Source organism: Monodelphis domestica, chromosome 8 (assembly GCF_027887165.1).
Source record: "Monodelphis domestica isolate mMonDom1 chromosome 8, mMonDom1.pri, whole genome shotgun sequence".
NCBI classification, from domain to species: domain Eukaryota; kingdom Metazoa; phylum Chordata; class Mammalia; order Didelphimorphia; family Didelphidae; genus Monodelphis; species Monodelphis domestica.
In genome coordinates, this window is record NC_077234.1 from 226425225 (window position 1) to 226445476 (window position 20252).

The window sequence follows — 20252 nt, forward strand, 5'->3', positions numbered from 1 at the left end:
GAGAAAATCTTAGGCTCATAGAAATTAAGACAGAAAAATCTTGAGAGGCTTCCCAGGGCACCCCCCTCATTTTTGTTGTTATTGGGTTGTTTTCAGTTGTATCTGACTTCCACTTGGGGTTTTCTCGGTATGGATATTAGAATGGTTGCCATTTCCTTTGCCAGATCATTTTTCAAATTAGGAAACTGAGGCAAAAAGTGTTTAGTGATATTTCATATGAGGAAACTGAGGCAAACAAGGTTTCATAATTTGCCCAGGGTCACAAATCTAGTCAATGCATAAGGCCAGATTTGAATTCAGGTCTTTCTGATTCTAGTCCCAGCTTTCTATCCACTACATTACCTAGCTAACCCTCATTTTACAAATAAAGATAGTAGTTTCAAAGAGGTAAATGACTTAGCCAATATCATACCACTATGGTCAGAGATGGACTATGAATTTTAGGTCTTTGGATTCTATAGTTAGCATACTTTTAATTCCATCATAGAGGTGATCTAGGTGGGGAGAGGCAGAAGGGGAGTGGAGATATGAATAGGTCAATGGTAAGCTACAGATAGAATGGACAATGCAGAAGATCAAAGTGGATCAAAAGAGAAAGGGATTAGGCTTCATAAAATGAGAGAGAACTAGTCTAGGCAGACAATGAGACAATGAGAGATATTCTTCATTCTCTCTTCTGGCAAAGCAGAAGGCTGTGATGTTGTCTTCATCCATCTCCTCAGGTTCTTCGTGGTGGACAGAAGTGGGTCAGTATCACAGACACCCACCTGGGTTCAAGAGAATTAATCTAATTGCATGACATGAGCACTGTACCCCAGAAACCCAGGCGAACTATTATCAGGGGAACTCCCTTGTTTTTCCTGACTCTGAGCCTAAAAACACCCAATGACCCCTCTAGGGTCCTGAGATGACTATCTTCCTTTGATCATCCTCTAGATTGAAGATGGACAGAAAGATGCACCTTTAAGCCAGACCTCGATCCTATCAGACATCTGTTTGTCCCCTAAAACTAGGAATCTTTATGTCCCCAGGCAGACCCCAGTATGATCACCCAACCTCATGCCTCAGTGACTAACTGTTGTGAAAAATATAAAATCCCCAGAACTAATGTCATCTGGGGGAACAGCCTTTCCTTTCATGCTGTCCTCCCAGGGAACTGCTCCCCATCTTGCTGTTCTACCTTGCTATCCTCCTGGCCACTCTCAACATTACTTTCTAAATTAATAAATCTCTTTTTTAAGCTAAGTTTTGGAGTCATTGCATGCTTGCAAAAGGCATCCTTCCCGAACCCCAAGGTTATCCTTCCTGCCTATAACATTGCATCTTATTTATGAGTGGTTCAGGCTCACCTATCTTTATGGTTACTTTTTATAATTATATTCTTAACTTATAAAAATCACTTGGGAAGAGAATACATATTTGTATTGAACTAGAAATTTCTCAAAAAAAAAAGTTCATATGCTTATTGTTACTTGTCAAAAAACTCACTTTCTCCCAAGTAAAATTGACTTGGAATGGTGATTGTTGCTTATATGCCAAAATTCCTTTCTGGTAAAATAGAGGATTTAACAAATATAGTGGAAAACCAAGTCAAAGAATTTTAAGCAAATAAAATGTGTGACCTTGTTAATTTTTTTCATCTCTTTAGGTTCCAGTTTCCTCAACTGTAAATTTTAAGTGTTTAATGATACAATAGAAACAATAGCTAGCATTTCAATAGGTCTGCAAGTTATCCTTGAGTCATTTTTCAGACTGTCAAACTCAATTTAGAGATTTCTTGACAAAGATACTGGAGTAGTTTACTATCTCTTTCTCCAACTCATTTTATAGTTAATGAAACTGAAGGGTTAAGTAAGATGCCCAGGGTTACTAAGCTGGTGTCTTGAGGCCAGATTTGAATCTTCATCACTCCAGGCACAGCATTCTATCCAATGTACTATCTGACTGCTTTCTTAGCTTACAAAGTTCTTTATAAATGTTATTCATTTGCTCCTCACAACAATCCAGAGAGAAATATTCCATTATTATCCTCTTTTTACAAGTGAGGAAACTTGGGCAGAATAAGTGATTTGCAGAGGGTCGCAAAACCTAGTAAGTATCTGAAGCCAGATTGAAATTCAATTCTTTCTAATTCCAAATTCAATTCTTATTTACTGTTAAATTTTGTTCTATTAATTCCTGTATACATTTTCTTAGTCAGGACTCAGATATTAAGATCTTTCAATTCTAAATATCAATCAGCCAACCAATGTTTCCTGAGCTTTACCTATGTGTTGCTAGACACTGGAAATGACTCAAAAGGAAAGTGAAACATATTTTATATTTTTTCCTCTGCACCATTTAAGTTCCTTCCTATTTCAGTCAATGATTCTCTGGAGGGATAAAATTTATCTTAAAAGCATTAAGATAATAAGGGAAAAAAATTTAGCACAGCAACTTATTGGAATAAATACACTTACGCACACTGAGATATGTACATTTCCTTTTGGATTAAGCCAAAGTCATATGTCTTTAAAGAAAGAAATATTTTTTAAAAGTTATTGATAATCAAAACTATTGTGAAATGTTAAAAGACAATAGAGGTCTACCATCTTGGTACTGAATAATAATCTCATGGGTCTTCTCACATATCTAAAACCAGTTTTTTCAAAGATTTAGACTCCTGGAGCAATGGTCACCAAAGTGGAAGCCCTAATCTCTGGGAATCATGGCAGGAACCCAAAAGGTACATGAACAGCCAATCAGAGAGGGAAGATGGGTAATGTACACACTCTTATGATGACCAGTTTCTTTAATAAAACCATATCTGCCTTTCATCGATTATAGCTCAATAATACCCTATACTAACCCTTTAACATCTCTGTAAATTTTCAGTCTTCTCTATTACAACTTTAATCCATCAGGGGAGTTAAACAATTCAGAAACCAACAGAAGTAGCTGTACATATGCCATTAAAATGGGGACAATTCTTCACCAGCCCTCCACACATACGCATACACATATACATACATATACACATACACATACACATACTCTCACTCTCAATATACCTCCTCCTGCCCAATGTATAATCCTGGATATAGTGGAATTCCTTTGGAGAAGAGGTTCTGCATACAGAAACACTGATCAGCGACAGGCAAATAAGAGCTCAGTCTCTTCCCACACCCACACTTCTTATTTTGGATGGGGCAAATAAGTTGCATCCATTAAGTGCCAGGCATTGTGCAAAGGACTTTACAAACATTACCTCATGTAATCCTCACAACAACCCTGGGAGTTGTTTTTTTATTATTATTATTAGGCCCACTTACAGCTGATGAAACCCAGGAAAAGAGAGGTGAAATGACTTTTCCAGGATCACATAGATAGTAAGTTTCTTAGACCAAATTTTAACTTAAGACTTCCTAACTCAAAGCACAGCATGCTATCCACCATAACCATTAGATGCCTCTAAATGAATAGAAAATTATGGTATACTAGTATCCATACAGCAAATTCAATCAAAGGAAAGATGAATTTATGTAGAAAATTTTCTGCTGAGTTGGAATCAGAGACAATTCACTTTTGCTTATTGTTTTTATCATATATGTTGAACATATATATGTATTTAGAGAGAAAGCTATAGAAAAAACTGTTATGTTCAGTCTATTAAGACTTACTGACTGTTATAGAGTTAATCTTTAATAAAAAAAAACAATCTAAAAAAGAAACTCACCTACCTCCTTGGCTAGGAATGTCACTGATCAAAATTAATAAATTCTTAATAATAGTTATTTTTTATGTTTACCCAGTATCTCAGGATATACACAGGATTTTTACTGAAATAAGAAATCATATTGAATTATTTTTATCTTATTTTTTTAAATTTTATTATTTGTGTATTTTTGATCACAGATTACTGTTTTAAAGACATTGTTAACCATTGACATGCAATACTCCAACAAAGGTATACTTTAAGGACTTACTGAAGAAATTGTATTCTATATGCTTCAAATAAACAATTAAAATTTTACATCACAGTAAAAATTGTATAGTATCATTTGTCAATGTTTGAAATATTTATCATGATAGAAAATATAATGCATGCCATTAACAAGTTTCACATATATTTTATTTTCTTGATTCCAATTCAAAGCATTATTTAAAAGTAGCCTACCAGTATCTACAAATTAATTCCTGACCATATGAAAATGAACTAACAGAAAGAAGGTAGACATTAAAAGTCCGTCTACTAGCTTCACTAAACTGGGTATATTTCCCAATCTCCTCATTGACTTACCATTAATTTCATATATAAATTAAAAGTAAAGTATTTGTCAAGTACTTCAATGATTTTGAAATTTATCAAATTTACTATGCAGTCCCAAAATGATTTTCCTAGAAAAACACAAACTATGATTATTATTTGAGATTTACTTAAGTATTCAGTTTGAAAGCAAACCTTAAAAGTCATTCCAATATAGTCATTCCATATTGTCTGTGAAATGTGTGGTGATTTTGAATGAGTAGTCATTTTAATCACCTTTCAGGAACCCTATTTTATCTTCAGGAAAAAAAAAAAGATTTCTATTTATTTCTTGAGTAAAACAGATGAGGTATCACATAAGCTTTGATCATCCAATTACAAAGTGTGTTCTAAGGACATTGGAAGAAAATCACAATCACCTTTAGAAGTAATTTTCTGTTATAATGCAAAAAGTACTTCAAATGGACCACCTCTAATCTAAATACCCTTCAAGGCATCATGAGAACAGAGATATTTGAATAATAATCATATAACATTTAGCTTTCAAAATATCATCAACCTTGTCTAAGGGACAAATAATATTAATTCTAATCAGTGTGTTCTTTGTCCTTATTTTTCGCACATACGATCAGAAGGTTTTATGCAAAGATCATCATAAAGTAATTTGAAATGTCTACTGGAAAAAAAACTTTAATATTGCATATACCAGGATATACCATACAACAAATCAAATATCACTGGAATCATTTAGGTTTGTAGCAAATGGATAGTACACAAGAACCTTTATGTATTCTGGCTGCCTACATAAAAGAACAATTCAATTATGCAGGTTAAAAAGCATCTTCATCCAACCATGTACTGCTTTATTGTCACATAAAAATTTTGTTATTTTCAATAAAGTCACTGATGAATAAACTTCAAAGATTACTCTAGTGTATGAAAGGTTCTCTTCAACTACCTCTCCTCCCTTTAAGGTCAAGTCATCTGATTATTCCACACTTTCCTGATCTTGCTTGCTGTTACTCTTCTATCTTTCTCAATGATTTCCTTACCTGATTTATTATTTAGTCTCTGGCTCCACTTCCCACTATTTACACTGTAATCATCCATTTCCTCAATATGCTCCTCTCTGCCCTTTAACCCTTTCTACCTTTGACCTTGTTTGTATTTTTTGTTGAAATTTTAATTTCTCATTCTGAAGGACCCACAACCTGTATTTTCCATTCCTACTCCCAAGTTATTGTAGACTGTTGGAGAAAGTAAGTTGAATAAGCATGCTAATGGATTCTCTACAAAGTTATGCTATCCTGAATCATCTTTAACAGGGCCTCCAATGTCATATGGCATCTTACTGATGTCTTATTAGAGTATCCAAAATAATAGCTCTTTCTTTCTTGTTAGATGCCTAACTATACTCATACCTTTCTCTCAGAAAGGACCTCACTTCCTATTTTATATAGAAGAATGAGGCTATCCAAAGTAATATCCTTAATCTCCATACCTTAAAACTTTTCTGTATCTTCCCCCACTCTCTATTGCATCCCTCTAAAGAGAATTATGTAGACCTCTTCCTTGCTAAAGCTAACCATTCCTCATTTGTCCTTGATACGATCCTACCTCTTCTCCTAACTACTCTAAAACCTCACCCTGCTAATAAACTCCTTCAATACCCTTAACCACTATCTTCAGTCTCTCTTTCTTTCTCTGTCTCTCTGTCTCTGCCTATTTCTTTGTCTCTTTCCTGCTCCCTCTGCCTTTTACAATCATATCTTTGCTATTCTACAAAAAACAACCTCCCTTGACTCTGCAACCTAAAACTAAACTCCCATTTCCATCCTTGCTCACAAGACATTGTTTCAAGGAAAACAGAACTATGAGAGAAGTAAGTAAAAGTAGTCAATGAAGATACAAAGACAAAAGCACAAAATACAAATAATTTGCACTCCACTGGTATGTATACAGATGAGTAGAGAGAAAATGTACAGAATAAACACAAAGTAACAAGGGGCAAGGAGAACACTAGCACCCAAGAAGGTAAAGATTGGTTTCCTAAGGACGGGGCATCTGAGCTATCCTTTGTAGGAAGCTGAAAATTCTATTGAGTAGGAGGTGGTGAAACAAGAGATAGTCCATTTAAAAGCACCAGGATGAAAAAAAAAAAGTTTTCTCTTTATTATATATATATAATATATAATATTATTTATTACAATTCACTGAAACGTCTCTCTTCAAAAGAGAGGTTACAACCTAACTGCCATATCCAAAAGGCTTTCTTTGGGTTCATTGCACTTAATCTCTCAACAGATTTTGACATTTCTGACCAATTACTTGTACTGGAAAAGTATGGCTAAAGATACAACATACTTTCTTGGTTTTTCTAAATCTCTTCCCAGCTTTTTCTTTCTCCTCTGACTCCATCTCATCCCTGACCTGCATGTGATTGTTCCTAAAGGGTCCTTTTAGGTTTCTTTTCAACTTGTTCTACTCTCTCTCAACAATCTCATTCACTCTCACAATTTTACTATCTATATACAAATATCTTTGAAATATCTATCTCCAGGCCTGATTTCTCCTCTCAACTCCATGGCTGCATCTCCAATTGCATGTCAGCCTGGATGGCCCAGAAGTTCCTCAAACTCAGCATTTCTAAACTTAACATCCAGCATGGTATACCTACATCCAAAAAAAAAAAAGAAAAAAAAAGCTTTGTGCTCTATGAGTAAAGCAGAATTGCAGTTGCTCAAAGAAAGATTCTCAAATTTAGAGAGATTTCCCTCACCACTATTATTCAAATTGTGCCCAACCTGTGGTAGAGCTCATGTTGGTCTGATCAGCCACAGTTGGAGTTGGAAACATTATACATTGACCTCAACATAATGATATCATTTTGGTCCTCTTCAAATACAAAGGACAACAAGCAGCCAACCAACCAACTCTTCCTTCTGAATTTATTATTTCTGTCAACAATATCACTACTTATCTTGTTTCACATGCTCATAACTTTAAGGTAATATTTCCCTCTCACTTTCACCTTCACCTCTCAATTATCAGGTGCTATTAACTCCACTTCTATAATAGCTCTCAAATTTTTCCTCCCTACTCAAAATTGTCCATCATTTAAAGTCTGATCCAACAGGCATTTCCCATACAAAAGTTGTCCTTTTTCTCTCTGATAAGAAACAACCTTTCCCTTCAAGCCTCATGCAGTTCTATTTACTACTCCTTTAGTATGTGATATCAAGTATTGACATTATTTGTATCTTAACCTCATCTTTGATTCTAAAAAAGTCCCAAAGAGCAATTCTTAGTTCATTCTCTAACACTGAGCTCAGAGCTCTGCCAACAAATAATACTTAACAAATCTGTTCCACATTCGAATTGCCTATATAATATATATAAAATAACCACTGTTGAGTTTCAGCATATATGAAAGAATTCTCTAAAATGGAAAACATGTCACAGCATTAAAGAATCAATTCATTTTGCCTGAAAATTCTTATATTTTATCAAAATAAATTCAAAAATTAAAAACATCCAAGAAAAAGAAATTAAAGTCAGTGATATGGAAAGGTATTATCTGAGGTCATTGATATGCAAAATCAAACAATAAAGGAAAAACAAGAGCTAAATAGCATTAGGGTACATACCTTAGAACACTGTTTGTGAGTCTGGCACCATACCAAGGAACCATTGTTCTGAAAAAGAATTAAAATATGTTCACCCATTAAGAATGTTTTATAAATGTCAATATATCACTTTACATCACTTCTTAGTCAACCCAAAACAACTTTATAAAAGTGAGGTCAAATTTTAATCATGACTAAAGTTTCCCTTGATAGCTTCAAGCAAATTTGAATGTAACGCAAATCATATTTTACCACTGCATTATTTTGTAAAAGAAGGAGCTTAGCATCTGACTAGACCATTGACTAGTTTGATCCAAGGTCAATATTAACAATAAATTAGAATAAAGGATAAAGCTGAAAGATGTTGCATGCAATTATTACAGCTCTTCAAACAAGCTATTAATACTGAAAAGTGAGGAAAAGACAAAGACAAAAACATTGATTCTGATGATAATCATTTCCTGAAAGTAAAAGAATACTAATAAAGTTAATGTAAAGCAGCCCTAATAGGAAGAATCAAAAGAGCCCAGATGGTGTCACAATAAACAAAATAATAAATTTATTTTCTAAGCAGAGAGATAATATGGCAGTAAAGGTCAACATCAACTTAAAATGCAAACTCATCAACGAAACAGTACAGAGAAATTTTGGAGAATAAGAGCAATATTACCTCCCAAAAGATCATAATAATAACCACTGGAGAAAAAAACAAATCTTCACAAATTTGACATGGAGCTCAATTAAGCTAAATCATATGAAGAACTTTGCATATTAAACTAGAAATAACTTTTTTTAAATGAAGGTAAAAATACTGGCAATTATATCCCATTTTTACATCAATTTATTCTCATTGATGATAGTAAAACCACTGAATTGGATTCTTAGGACCCAGTGGCCAATATGTGAAAATAGAAATCACACCTAAAACATTTGACAGGAAACACTGCTTTGAGCAAAGTGCTTCTATATCCATAATTCAAGGATCTATGATTTGGTTAGATGATCATGGAAAGTTGCTTCCCATGGGTCATAACTTTGAGAGAAAGGTCTGCAGGGGAATAAGGAACATGGCAACTTCTTAAAATCTCTAAAAATGAGTTTCTGATGTAGTAAAGTTGGTATTCTTACAACAAAATTATAATCCATCCATCTTTAAAGTCTTTTCAACTTGACATATGCTTTGAAAACACAGGGTTATGTTGAACCATCAACTGGAGAATGGTTGACCAGAAATTAGTGTGTGACTATTATTATTCCAGAGACAAATGAGGTAAAATGAGAGAATAATTTATTGCAATTAACAACATTGAAAATTGAAAATCTTTAAAAGATAATAACTTTGATCAACAGTAACTAGAGAGTTCTAAGGATGAAGAATGCAGCCCACCTCTTGGCAAAGATGTCTATATACAGTCAGTCAACCAGTGTTTAAGTTCTTACCATGTGCCATGCATTCTGCTAAGTGATGGGGACAGACTGACATTTTCAGAGATTAACAATATGGGAATTTGCTCTCCTTGACTATATATTTATATAATTTTTTGTTTTTATTTTTTCCTTATTAGTAGGAGTGGAAGTGAGAGGGAAACAAAATAAATTGTAAATTGAAAAATAAAAATATAATTTAATTTTAAAAAGAAGATAGGGATCAATTCAGGCTTCAATGAGGCATCAGTAAGATTTTAATGGAGGGAAGACAGCATAAACAAAAGAAATCAGTGCTCAATGTGGCAGAGTGTTGAAAATGCTGGGAAATTGATATCAAAATGCAACAAAGAATGGAAAATACTACATGATTATGATGTAGAACACACACAACACAGAGTAAAATCATTTAAAAGGAAAAAAAGGATCCAAGAAGGCATTGCATCAATAGCTACTTGTTCATGTTTTTTTTTTCCTACCTCTTTAACATTTTTATGAGAATATTCTACAGATGTTTTGAGTATATTTTGTATCAAAATATATCTGGCTTTCATAGATAATTATGAAAGAATACATCTTCATAGTTACACAAGTTTTTAAGAGCCTTAGAGAATGCAAGTTTCTGCTCCATTTCTTATTTGCTTATTTATTTTAAAGCAATCTCCTGGCTTTCTCCCAATTTTATGTCTCCCAGGTACATTTTAGGGCTACATCACACAAAATTCTGAGATAGATGCCACAAGATGAATAACTTTGTTCAATGATTCTCTAATTAGAAATATCAAAAGAGGAATAAAACAAAAAGACCAATGTTTGCCAAAGGTCTCATAGGGGATGCCCTCTGCAAAATCCAAATGGAAGAAATAAAAAAAAGTATTCATCTAGATGATGAGATCCTCCAGATGCTCCTATTCGAAGATAACATTATGCTGATTGCATCAAGTCCTAGAATAACTACAGGACTTAATGAGATCTATAAGCACTTGACAGAGATTTGCCTAACAATAGGAAAAACCAAATGAATGTTTATTGCCCAGACAATGAAATGTAGTTGGAAGGTTAATCTAATGAATTAGTCCATCAGTACAAATACCTTGTACAGGAAATACAGATAGATTCTGTGTTGACCCAGAATTAAATCAGAGGAAGTAAGCATGTTATATAGTACTTAAGAAATTGCAAAGCTCTTTCAATAATCTAAAGCTGCTTCCTATTTTAAAATGTTTCAATGACAATAATGTTAGATGACTTAGAATCATGGACCACTACAGTTTGCAAAGAATCAAAATTTGATTCTAAAGAATCAGAATGCAATGGAAAGATGTATAGTTGACTCAAATAAGTTGTAACAAATTGGAAAATGTTTAATTTTATTTTTGGCGGGGGTGGGGTGGGGGGTGGGGGGTGGGGGGCATGCGTGCATGCGTGTGTGTGTGTGTGTGTGTGTGTGTGTACAGTTTTTACATTTTAAAAAACAGGATAAAATATCATCTAGTAAATGTATGATTAGAAAAGGAGATGTAAGCTATGTTAGTACAATACTCAAGAACTACACAGGCATAAAGGGACTGTTTTAAAGATCAAAATAGAAGTTTCTGGCTGGATGAGTCATCTATAGAAGATTCATGAGAAGAAATGGATGAAAATAGGAAAGGATGAGAAGGTAGGTCTCAAGTTGCATTCTGCACTTTTGAAAGATTACCTTCATCAATTAAATCCCAAATTGATTGGAGATATATAAGTTTAGACTCACAAGTCTGTGCACGGGTAGGGCAGAGAAAATAGGCTATCCAGAAGTTAATCAAGGCTTCTTAACTTGGGACCCTATTAGCTTGTTATTGTTTGTTTATATTTTTATTTCTGATTTCCAAAATAATTGATTCCCTTTAGTCTTATGTATTTTATTTTTTGCATTTTAAAAGTCTAAGAGGAGGTCCAAAGACTGAAGCAATCTGATGAAGAGGTTCATAGCACACTTACCTGAAGGTTAAAAACCCCAAGTAGCAAGTTAATTCCATCCAGATCTTTTATTTTAAGTCCTAGGGGCCTGCTTTTATTCACTAATCTTCAACCAGACAATCCACAGAATACCAGAAATGGGATTCTATTACTGGCTCGACAGTGTTGTCAAACTCAAATAGAAACTGAACCACTACAACTTACATGAAGATCCTTGCACCTGCATATTGACTTAGGAAAACACATTAATATTATATATGTCTTATTGCATTCTTAATTTACTTTGTTAGATGATATTGTTGTTCAGTCATTTTAGGTTTGTCTGATTCTTCACACCTTATTTGAGGTTTTCTTGGCAAAGATACTGGAGCTATTTGCCATTTCCCTGACCAGATCATTTTAAAAATAAGGAACCTGATCCAAATTTAAGTGACTTGCCCAGGGTCACATAAAGCTAGTAAATGTCTGAAGTCAAATTTGAACTCAGATCTTCCTGATTCCAGACCCAGGTCTTCCTAGTCTTCCTAGGTCTTCCTAGGGACACTTCCTAGTGTCCCACTTTGTTAAATATTTCCCAATTACGTTTCAAAGTGGTTCATCTTACAAACAGGGTGTTAGAAGCCATAGACCCTCTGGGCTAAACCAATTTCCTTGTTTTACAGATTAAAGAAAAAACAAACATGATTAGATAACTTTTTGAAGTTAAGGCACCTAGCAAAAATGGTAAATCCATATTCTTGGGCACTTGCTTTCTGCCTCTAGTCTTCTATTTTTCTTTTATTCGAAGACTCCCAAGGTACACATTTCATTTTCTGGTATATTTTAAATTATTTCCGTTACCATTTTGTGACTTTGTCATAAACCTCCTTGTTGTTTTCTTGGCAAATGAATAAATGAGAGCTCCTTTAGTAATACAGTTTCTAAGGATAAAATGTTTTTCTGGGAAATGTCTTTTTTGTTTGTTAATAGAAATAATTGGGATGTGTGCAAAGTCAGTATTTGCCTGAAATTCATATCTTGTTATCTACATTGGAACTCTCATCCCAGATTCGTAAAAAGGTGGGGTGGGGCATAAATAATAGTGCTCTAGCCAGTTCTGGCCCAAAGCATCACCAAGAAGCAGCACTGAGCACTGGAAAACAAGAGCTAAGAAGGCTAAAACCATATCCTAGGTGACTATGATATAAAAGTTTCTTAACAACTCTGAAAGCCCATGAATGTATAGTTGTTTATAGCCAACAGAGATTACCAACTCAAAGTGAATGAGTCTTATAATGTATTATAATAATATAAAGCATTCCCCAAATGATAGTTAAAGGATGAATAGGTAGTTGTTAAAGGAAGAAATTAAAACTACTCATAATCATTTGAAAAAAAATGTTTTAAATTACTATTGATTAGAGAAATATAAATTAAAACAACTTTGAGTTGCCATCTCATACCCATCACAATTGGTTAACATGACTAAAAGAGAAAATCATAAATGTTGGAACAGATGTGGGAAAATTGGGACATTAAGACACCTTTAGTGGAAGTGTGAAATGATACAACCATTCCAGAAAACAATATGGAGCCAGGTTCACAAAGCCAAAAATCTCCTTTGTCTTTTTCCAAAGAAATCAGAGATAAGGTGAAAAGATATACCAGTACCAAAATATTTTTAGTGGTTATTTTTGTAGTGGCAAGAGTTACAAACTGAGAGACTGTCTATTGTTTGGGGAATGGATGGACAAGTTATGGTTTGTAGTTGTAATATCTTGCACCATAAGAAATTATGAACAAGATGATTTCAGGAAAACTTGGAAAGACTTTTCTGAATTATGAATTGACATAAAATGAAAAGAATAGATCCAGAAAAACAATATATATACTACACCATGATCAACTGTGAAGAATTATTATCAGCAAAGCAAGTTTCTGAGATAACCACATGGGACTCATGAGGAAAATGCTATCTACAGCCAAAGGAAAAAACTACTGGAATCTGAGGCAGATCAAAATATGCCCATCTTCCCCTTTATTTCCTTCATGAGGTTTTTATTACATGATTGATATGTCTTTTGTCATGATATGAACAATATGGAAATATTTAATTACATGACAGTACTGGTAAAATTTAAATTAGTCTATTTACCACCTCAGGGAGGGGGGAAAGGGAGGGAAAGAGAAAATCTGAATATTAAAATTTCAGGAAAACAATTATAAAAAATTGATGCCATATATAACTAAAAAAATAAATAAAAGAAAAAAATTTAAATCAACCTAATGGAAATTATGATGTTGATATGCCTACAGTTAAGCTGTTTTGTTTGAGCCAGGTGCTTGAGCATTTCAGCATCCATTTGTTTTGCCCAGCCTACCTGCAATGCCTTTTGTGAACAAAGAAGGAAATGGAAAAATACAAGGCTCTTTTACATTTCAGTATGCTGCCTCAGGGTGGTTCTTTGATTACAATAACTTTCACCAGGCTAAGCCAATTGACAACAAAAATAATATATGCTACTTTACAATGAATTATTGTTCTGGCTCAAGGCCAAGAAGATAAAGAGTCAATATACATTAGCAGAGAAAGAAGCTTGTGGTTGAAATCTTTCTTAGAACCTCCAGGTAGGATCAGCCAGTGAGAGTTTTCTAATTATATAAAGATTATATCTTGTATTTTATTGGTTGAACTAGATCAAACACAACTACTAGTCAATACAACTTTCAAAAAGTTTATATAAGTTTATAGAGCTGAAAACTAACTGTATCAATCTGCAACTTCAATCACATTTTGTAAGTCAGTTTCTATTCCCTTTGATTTTCCTTTAAAGAAAAATAATTTTTCAAGAGATTGAAGGAAAAAAAAAGAATACTTTATTTGCTCTTAAGTAAGCCACAAAACAAAGGAGAGAAACACAAGAAAACCATTTATCAATGCACCCTCTCCTTTAGAAAGTCTGCTCCTTAGAGTAAACAAGTTATCAAAGACCACCAAAAAAGAATGGGAATAGACCTCACACAAGTATCTCATTTTTTTTCCCTTTCATATAGCCAGTTTCAAAGTTGTGGATCATATGAAACAAAGCCTTAATGGGAGAGCAGTGGACTTAGTATGCTCCTTCAGATGCAAATAGCTATGTAATACAGATAGCCCCTGAAAGTCACTTAAATGATCTGAGCCTCAATTTCCATAAATATAAGATGGAAAAAGTAGTAGCTCCTACCTCAAAAGGATGTCATTAACATGCCACCTAAATGTCAGTTATTATTGGCATTATTATCTTACACTCATCTTTTTTTTCTTTAATGTTCAGCTAGAAATTACCCTGAGACAAGCCCTTAAACTAGAATTCTTTTAGATCTAATAATGTTATTTGGACAATTTCATGAGTACATAAACTAAAAGGTTTTTTACAGTTGAATAAATGTATTTGGTTGTAAGATCTATAGGTTCACTGAAAGTACCAGTTGGTGTACTGGATGAATCAATGGACCTAGAATAGGTAAGATCTAAATTCAAATGCAGCCTCAGACACTAGCTCTGACCCTGGGGAAGAAACTGATTTCTACCTCAGTTTCCTCGACTGTAAAATTAGAATAATAGCAGTATCTATCTCATAGAATTGTTTAAAGACCAAATAAAATATTTGTAAAAGTGCTTAATACAGTGCCTGTCACACATTAGGTGCTATATAAATGCTTATTCCCTCTCCCTGTCTGAAAGTAAAAGTGATAATATGCATATCATCCTATTCCCACAGGATATTGATTTTGTCTGCTTAATCTCTATGTTTTATGAACCTTTCATTCATGTAGCTTGGAGATTACTAGTGTTTGATGCCATCTGTTAAAGAGGTTGTTCTTATTTACTAGACCAATGTTATATCCAGAAAATTGTGGACAATTGTCAGTCTGTGATAATTGCCTTATTCCAGGATAAATTTTGGTTGATTTCCCCAGGATATTCATATGTATAACTTGGTATTTTCTCATCTGTCAGTCCATGAGAGATAGTGAGTTCTTAATACATAATTTTAGGTGCTTGGTTGTGTCATCAATTGACCAGTCCATGTTAACTTTTTAGAACCTTCAAGGATAAACTGTCATTTCTGCCATTCCATTACTTAATCTACATTGTTCTCTTAGTCCAGGCTCCTTGAAGATCAATTTTCTGCAATTTCTGGTAGCAATGACCTGAAGTGCTATTACAAGCACCTCAGTCTTATTTTTTAAACCTTGATCTTCTGCCTTAGAAAAGAAACAAGTGTCAGTTACAAGGCAGAAGAATGGTAAGGGCTAGGTAATTGGAGTTAAGTAATTTGCCCAGGGTCATATAGCTAAAAAGTGTCTGAGGTCATATTTTAACCCAGGATTTCCTGTTTCCAGGCCTTGATATACTCAACTGAGCCACCAGCTGCCCCTAAAATTATCTCAATTTTTACAAATCCAAAGGTTGTGAGTCTTGACTACTGATGTCTGCTTATTTGAAATTTCAGAAGGTTTTTGACCTTTTATCAAGTTTACTGTGAATATTTATTAACTCTCTCCCTTGAGGAACAATTTATTCAATAAAAATATTATAAAGAAAAACATCTTTGTTTTTTCTTTTTTAAAAAATATTTTTTCATGATTGCATGATTCACATTCTCTCCCTCCCCTCTTCTGTCCCCACTCCCAGAGATTACAAGCAATTCCATTGGGTTATATGTGAATTATCACTCAAAAATCTATTCCCATATTATTCATTTTTGTAACATAGTAATCCTTTAAAACCAAAACCCCAAATCACATACTCATATAAACAAGTGATTAATCATATGTTTGAGAAAAATATCTTTGGAAGACTTAGAATTCTATATCAATGCAATAACCAAGCATCATTCCAGATAACTGATAATTAAATATTTTACCTACTTTAGATTAAGTGGTTATGGACTCAACATGCAAAATGCATAACTCCATATTTGTCAATATGCCTGTTGGTCTTTTATATTGCTTGTTAAGTACAAATCATCATGCATGATAGGTTACAAGCATCTTATACCTACTTTGTTGTGATTTCTTGATTTATGATCATGTAGCAGCATTAGTATTAAGATAGGCTTTTGTTACAAGGAATAGCTTTGAAGTGTTAAAAAGCACTGTTCTATTTCCAAAATGCAAACCAGTCCCATTGTCTTCTATTTATTTCTGGACTCACACCATACACCTACAAGTCTGCCCTTAATTATCATTATTTTTAACCATTTTCTCATTTCTAGTAGAATCGAAATACCTATCCACAACACATTGCACAGTGCAATATAATGGGAAATTCATAATTTACTGTGTAAAGAATGTAGTTCAAGGTCTATGACTCTGCATTTATAAATTTGAGGGAAAACGACAACATATTAAAGAATGTCCCCAAATCAAAACTGCACAGTAAGTGGCCAAAGTTTGTCTTTAGTATGTTCCCTTTAGACACTCAGATAACTAACTTGGAAGGGTACCAAATCCTGCATCTTCTTTTGGGCACCTTCTGATAAAAATGTGTTTTTGTTCTCATTCTCTTCCCTTCTATCTTTCCCCTTTTTTTCCCCAATCAAAACTGACCTATCCTAATACTCAAATACTCTATGTACCAAGGTGAATAATAATTAATCAGATAAATTGTCTATATGTGTCAAAATATACTTGAGATCTTCCTCTTTCTCCATTCAACAGAGCCACATCATGCAAAGTATGGGTTTGAGTTCTGCCTCTGATTTTTATTAGCTGTGAGGCCTTGAACAAGTTATTTAATTTTTCTGAACCTCAGTTTCCTCACCTTTAAAAAGAAGGAACAGTACAAAATGTTCTCTAATGTACCTTCTTATTTAAATCCTATAATCACAGTAAATTTTCATAATGAGTTTTTGGAAATAAAACAATCACTATGCATTCCTTTTATCAGCTAATTTAAAAGAAAGATGCTAAGCTAGTTATTTTAAGGTAGATGCTAAGGCATATTAAGCTCTGTGAAAGACTTAATGAAAACTTGAGGATAGTTACAAACTTATTGCCCAAATTATACTATAGAGAGCATTAGTTAGTCCCTGTAGCTCACAATTAATGTAATACATATTTATTATAGAATTTGTGTTAAGTACCATGGAAGAAAACACAATGAGAGAGAGAGAGAGAGAGAGAGAGAATAAGATATCATCCTAAACTTAAAAATTACATATCTTATTAAGGAGAAAAATAAATAGCAATGAGATAATATAAGTTCAAGTGCCCCAGTGGAGAGTGGTGATCTGCAGTCTGTTTTTGATCACATATTTAAATGTCAAAAAATTTCAAGCATCAATAGAGTATGCAAGCCCCAATTTCATAAATTAAATACATGTGCAACTATACTAATAATTATATATATATATATATCATACTTGTACAGAATAGAATTTATAGACAAATTGGACAAAGATTAAATGATATAGGGAATCATTAGATATGCTAATACCTTTTCCCTTGAGAAAATCAATTTGGCCTGGTATGTAGAAGGTGGATTGAAGATAAGAGATTTATGATCTCTCTACCAATTGGGAGACTAATACAAAATAATCAGTTTGTGAGGTTATTAGAGATTGAACTTGACTCAAAGCTGCATTAGTTAAGCAAAGAGTCAAGATGAGATATATTAGATATATTGGGGGGGGGGGGGAGTAATTGGCAAATGAGCTTTACAAGTGATTAGCCAATCTCGACAGAGGAAAGAAAGGTATTAAATAATTCTTGGAAAAAAATCTAAGAACTGATGAAAAGTGAAGTGATCAGAACCTGGAGGCAAATTTACACAGTAAGAACAATATTGTAAAGATAATCAACTGTAAATGACTTAGTGACAATGATGATCTACCACAACTCCAAAGGACTTATGATGTAAAATGCTATCCACCTCTAGATAAATAATGGTCTCAGAGTGCAGATTAAAGCATTTTTCCTTTTCTTTATTGCACGCATGTATGTGTGTGTAACATTATTCATGCATAAATCTGTTTTGCATGACTTCAAGAGTATAATGTTTGTTTTTATTTCTTGCCTTCTCAATAAGTGGGAGAAGGAATTGAGGGAAGGAGAAAATTTGGAACTGAAAATAAAATAAAATTTAAAAATGAAATTGTTTTATGCATGTATTACCCAAAAAAGTTTGTTTATTTTGATTTTCTATGTTAAATTTTTAATAAAATTTCAAAAAATAAAACAATTCAACTCTAGTTAGTGTTCTATTTCAGTTTATGTACATGTAGTATATAGAGAGACATAATATATTTTGTTTCACAGAAATTTTACATTAATGGCACAGTCTACATTTGGGGCTAGTACATATTTGGCCCAATCAAATATCATGAACAAGGGTGCAGGAAATCATTACCTCCCCACACACACAAGCAATGTGATTGGCCTGATTGAAGCAGAGTTAGGTAAAGTGTTCATTTTGAGTTGGGATGGAAAAGTAAACTTGAAAAGGTAGATTAGGGCCAGATTGGAAAGGCCCTGAGGAGTTTGGCAAGCAGACTAGTTTGTATTTTATCCTGTAGGAAAAGCAAAACCAGAGAATGATGGAAATCAGAGAAGACTTCAGTTGACAGATTAAGGAAACTTTCCAGCTTCTCCTGAGTGTTAATTTTACAATACAGCTTCATTTAAATTGAAGTGAATTCCACAAACATCAGACCTCTTGGAAAAGGAAAAAAAATAGATTTGAATAAAAATGTACATTGTTTAGGAAATAACCACCCCAATAAACACCTTCTCTTTAATTAATGTATATTCTAAATAAAGATGATCTATGGTAACCCATTATACTCTATTAAAATTGTTTTGTGTGCCTTTAGCCAAGAATATCTTAAATTAATGTTCCATATTGGAGTGAATTAAATAAAGAAATAAATTTCACTACTTATAGCCTCCATTAAAAGGATGAGCACAATCACAGTAATGAAAGGGCAGGTAAGAAGAATTGATAACCTAAGGCTGATTCAGATAGAGTACAAAAAATGTCTTTGCAAATTCTAAGTAGCTGAAGTATTCCTTTTTTACACTAATTCATTCTCTAGGATAAAGCCCAACTCCTATTTTCAATTTCAATATTAAATTTCAATTGGGAGGCTATCTATAAGTTACTGATGAGTGTGAGATAGTACACATTTCTTTTTTATTAGTTTTATTGTAATGCAAAATACATTTACATATTGGTCATTGTTATAAGAGCAAAGTCATATATAGCCAAAACCCCCAAATAAAATCAAAGATACACTGATATGAAACACAACTTCAAGTTCTTTCTCTGGAGGTGATCAGCATTCCCCATCATAAGTCTTTTAGGATTGTCCCAGATCATTGCATGGCTGAGAGTAGCCAAGTTTTCACAGATAAACATCATCCAATATTGCTGTTATTGTGTACAATGTTCACCCCGTTCTGCTTATTTTTCTCTGCATCAGTTATAGCACACATTTCAAAAGATTGTCACACACATATTATTATTACATCATGGTTCTCCCTCCAGAAAGCAGCTGATGAGCTTAAAAAGCTATAAATACCAGTTTGAGTAGATGTTTTAGGAATATGTACAAACATGTTGAAAGGAATCTTTTAGAGTTAATTTAGTAACTAAAATGTAAAATATCTATTGTATTAGTAACTAAATGATGTATAAAAAGTTGTTCGCCTAAGTCAATAGGACTAGCTAAACACCTACATCAAAAGGAACCTATAGAATGAGATAAAATATTTATGAATCCCTGTTTCTTGATCTCCTCTCTTTGATAACAAGCATAAGAAAAATGTACAGATGGGTATTGACTAAGAAAGCAAAGAGGATGAGACATCTTTACTATGGCATATTCCCTACAGTTTTAAATTATATATATACATATATATATATATGTATATATATATATATTTCTTATAATACTAGGGTCTTTTATACAAAAAGTTCACATGTCAGGAAGACATGGAGATATCATTTAGGGAATAAATTAATTGGC

General features: G+C 33.4%; 1 protein-coding gene across 1 annotated transcript in view; it reads right to left on the reverse strand.

Annotated features, from left to right (window-relative positions):
- Positions 1 to 20252, reverse strand: part of ANOS1 (anosmin 1) — a 228090-nt gene that overhangs the window by 184862 nt on the left and 22976 nt on the right. Inside the window, exon 2 of the mRNA XM_016424798.2 lies at positions 7894 to 7941. Within this exon, the coding sequence (XP_016280284.1) occupies positions 7894 to 7941 (48 nt within the window). The remainder of the gene's footprint in view (positions 1 to 7893; positions 7942 to 20252) is intronic.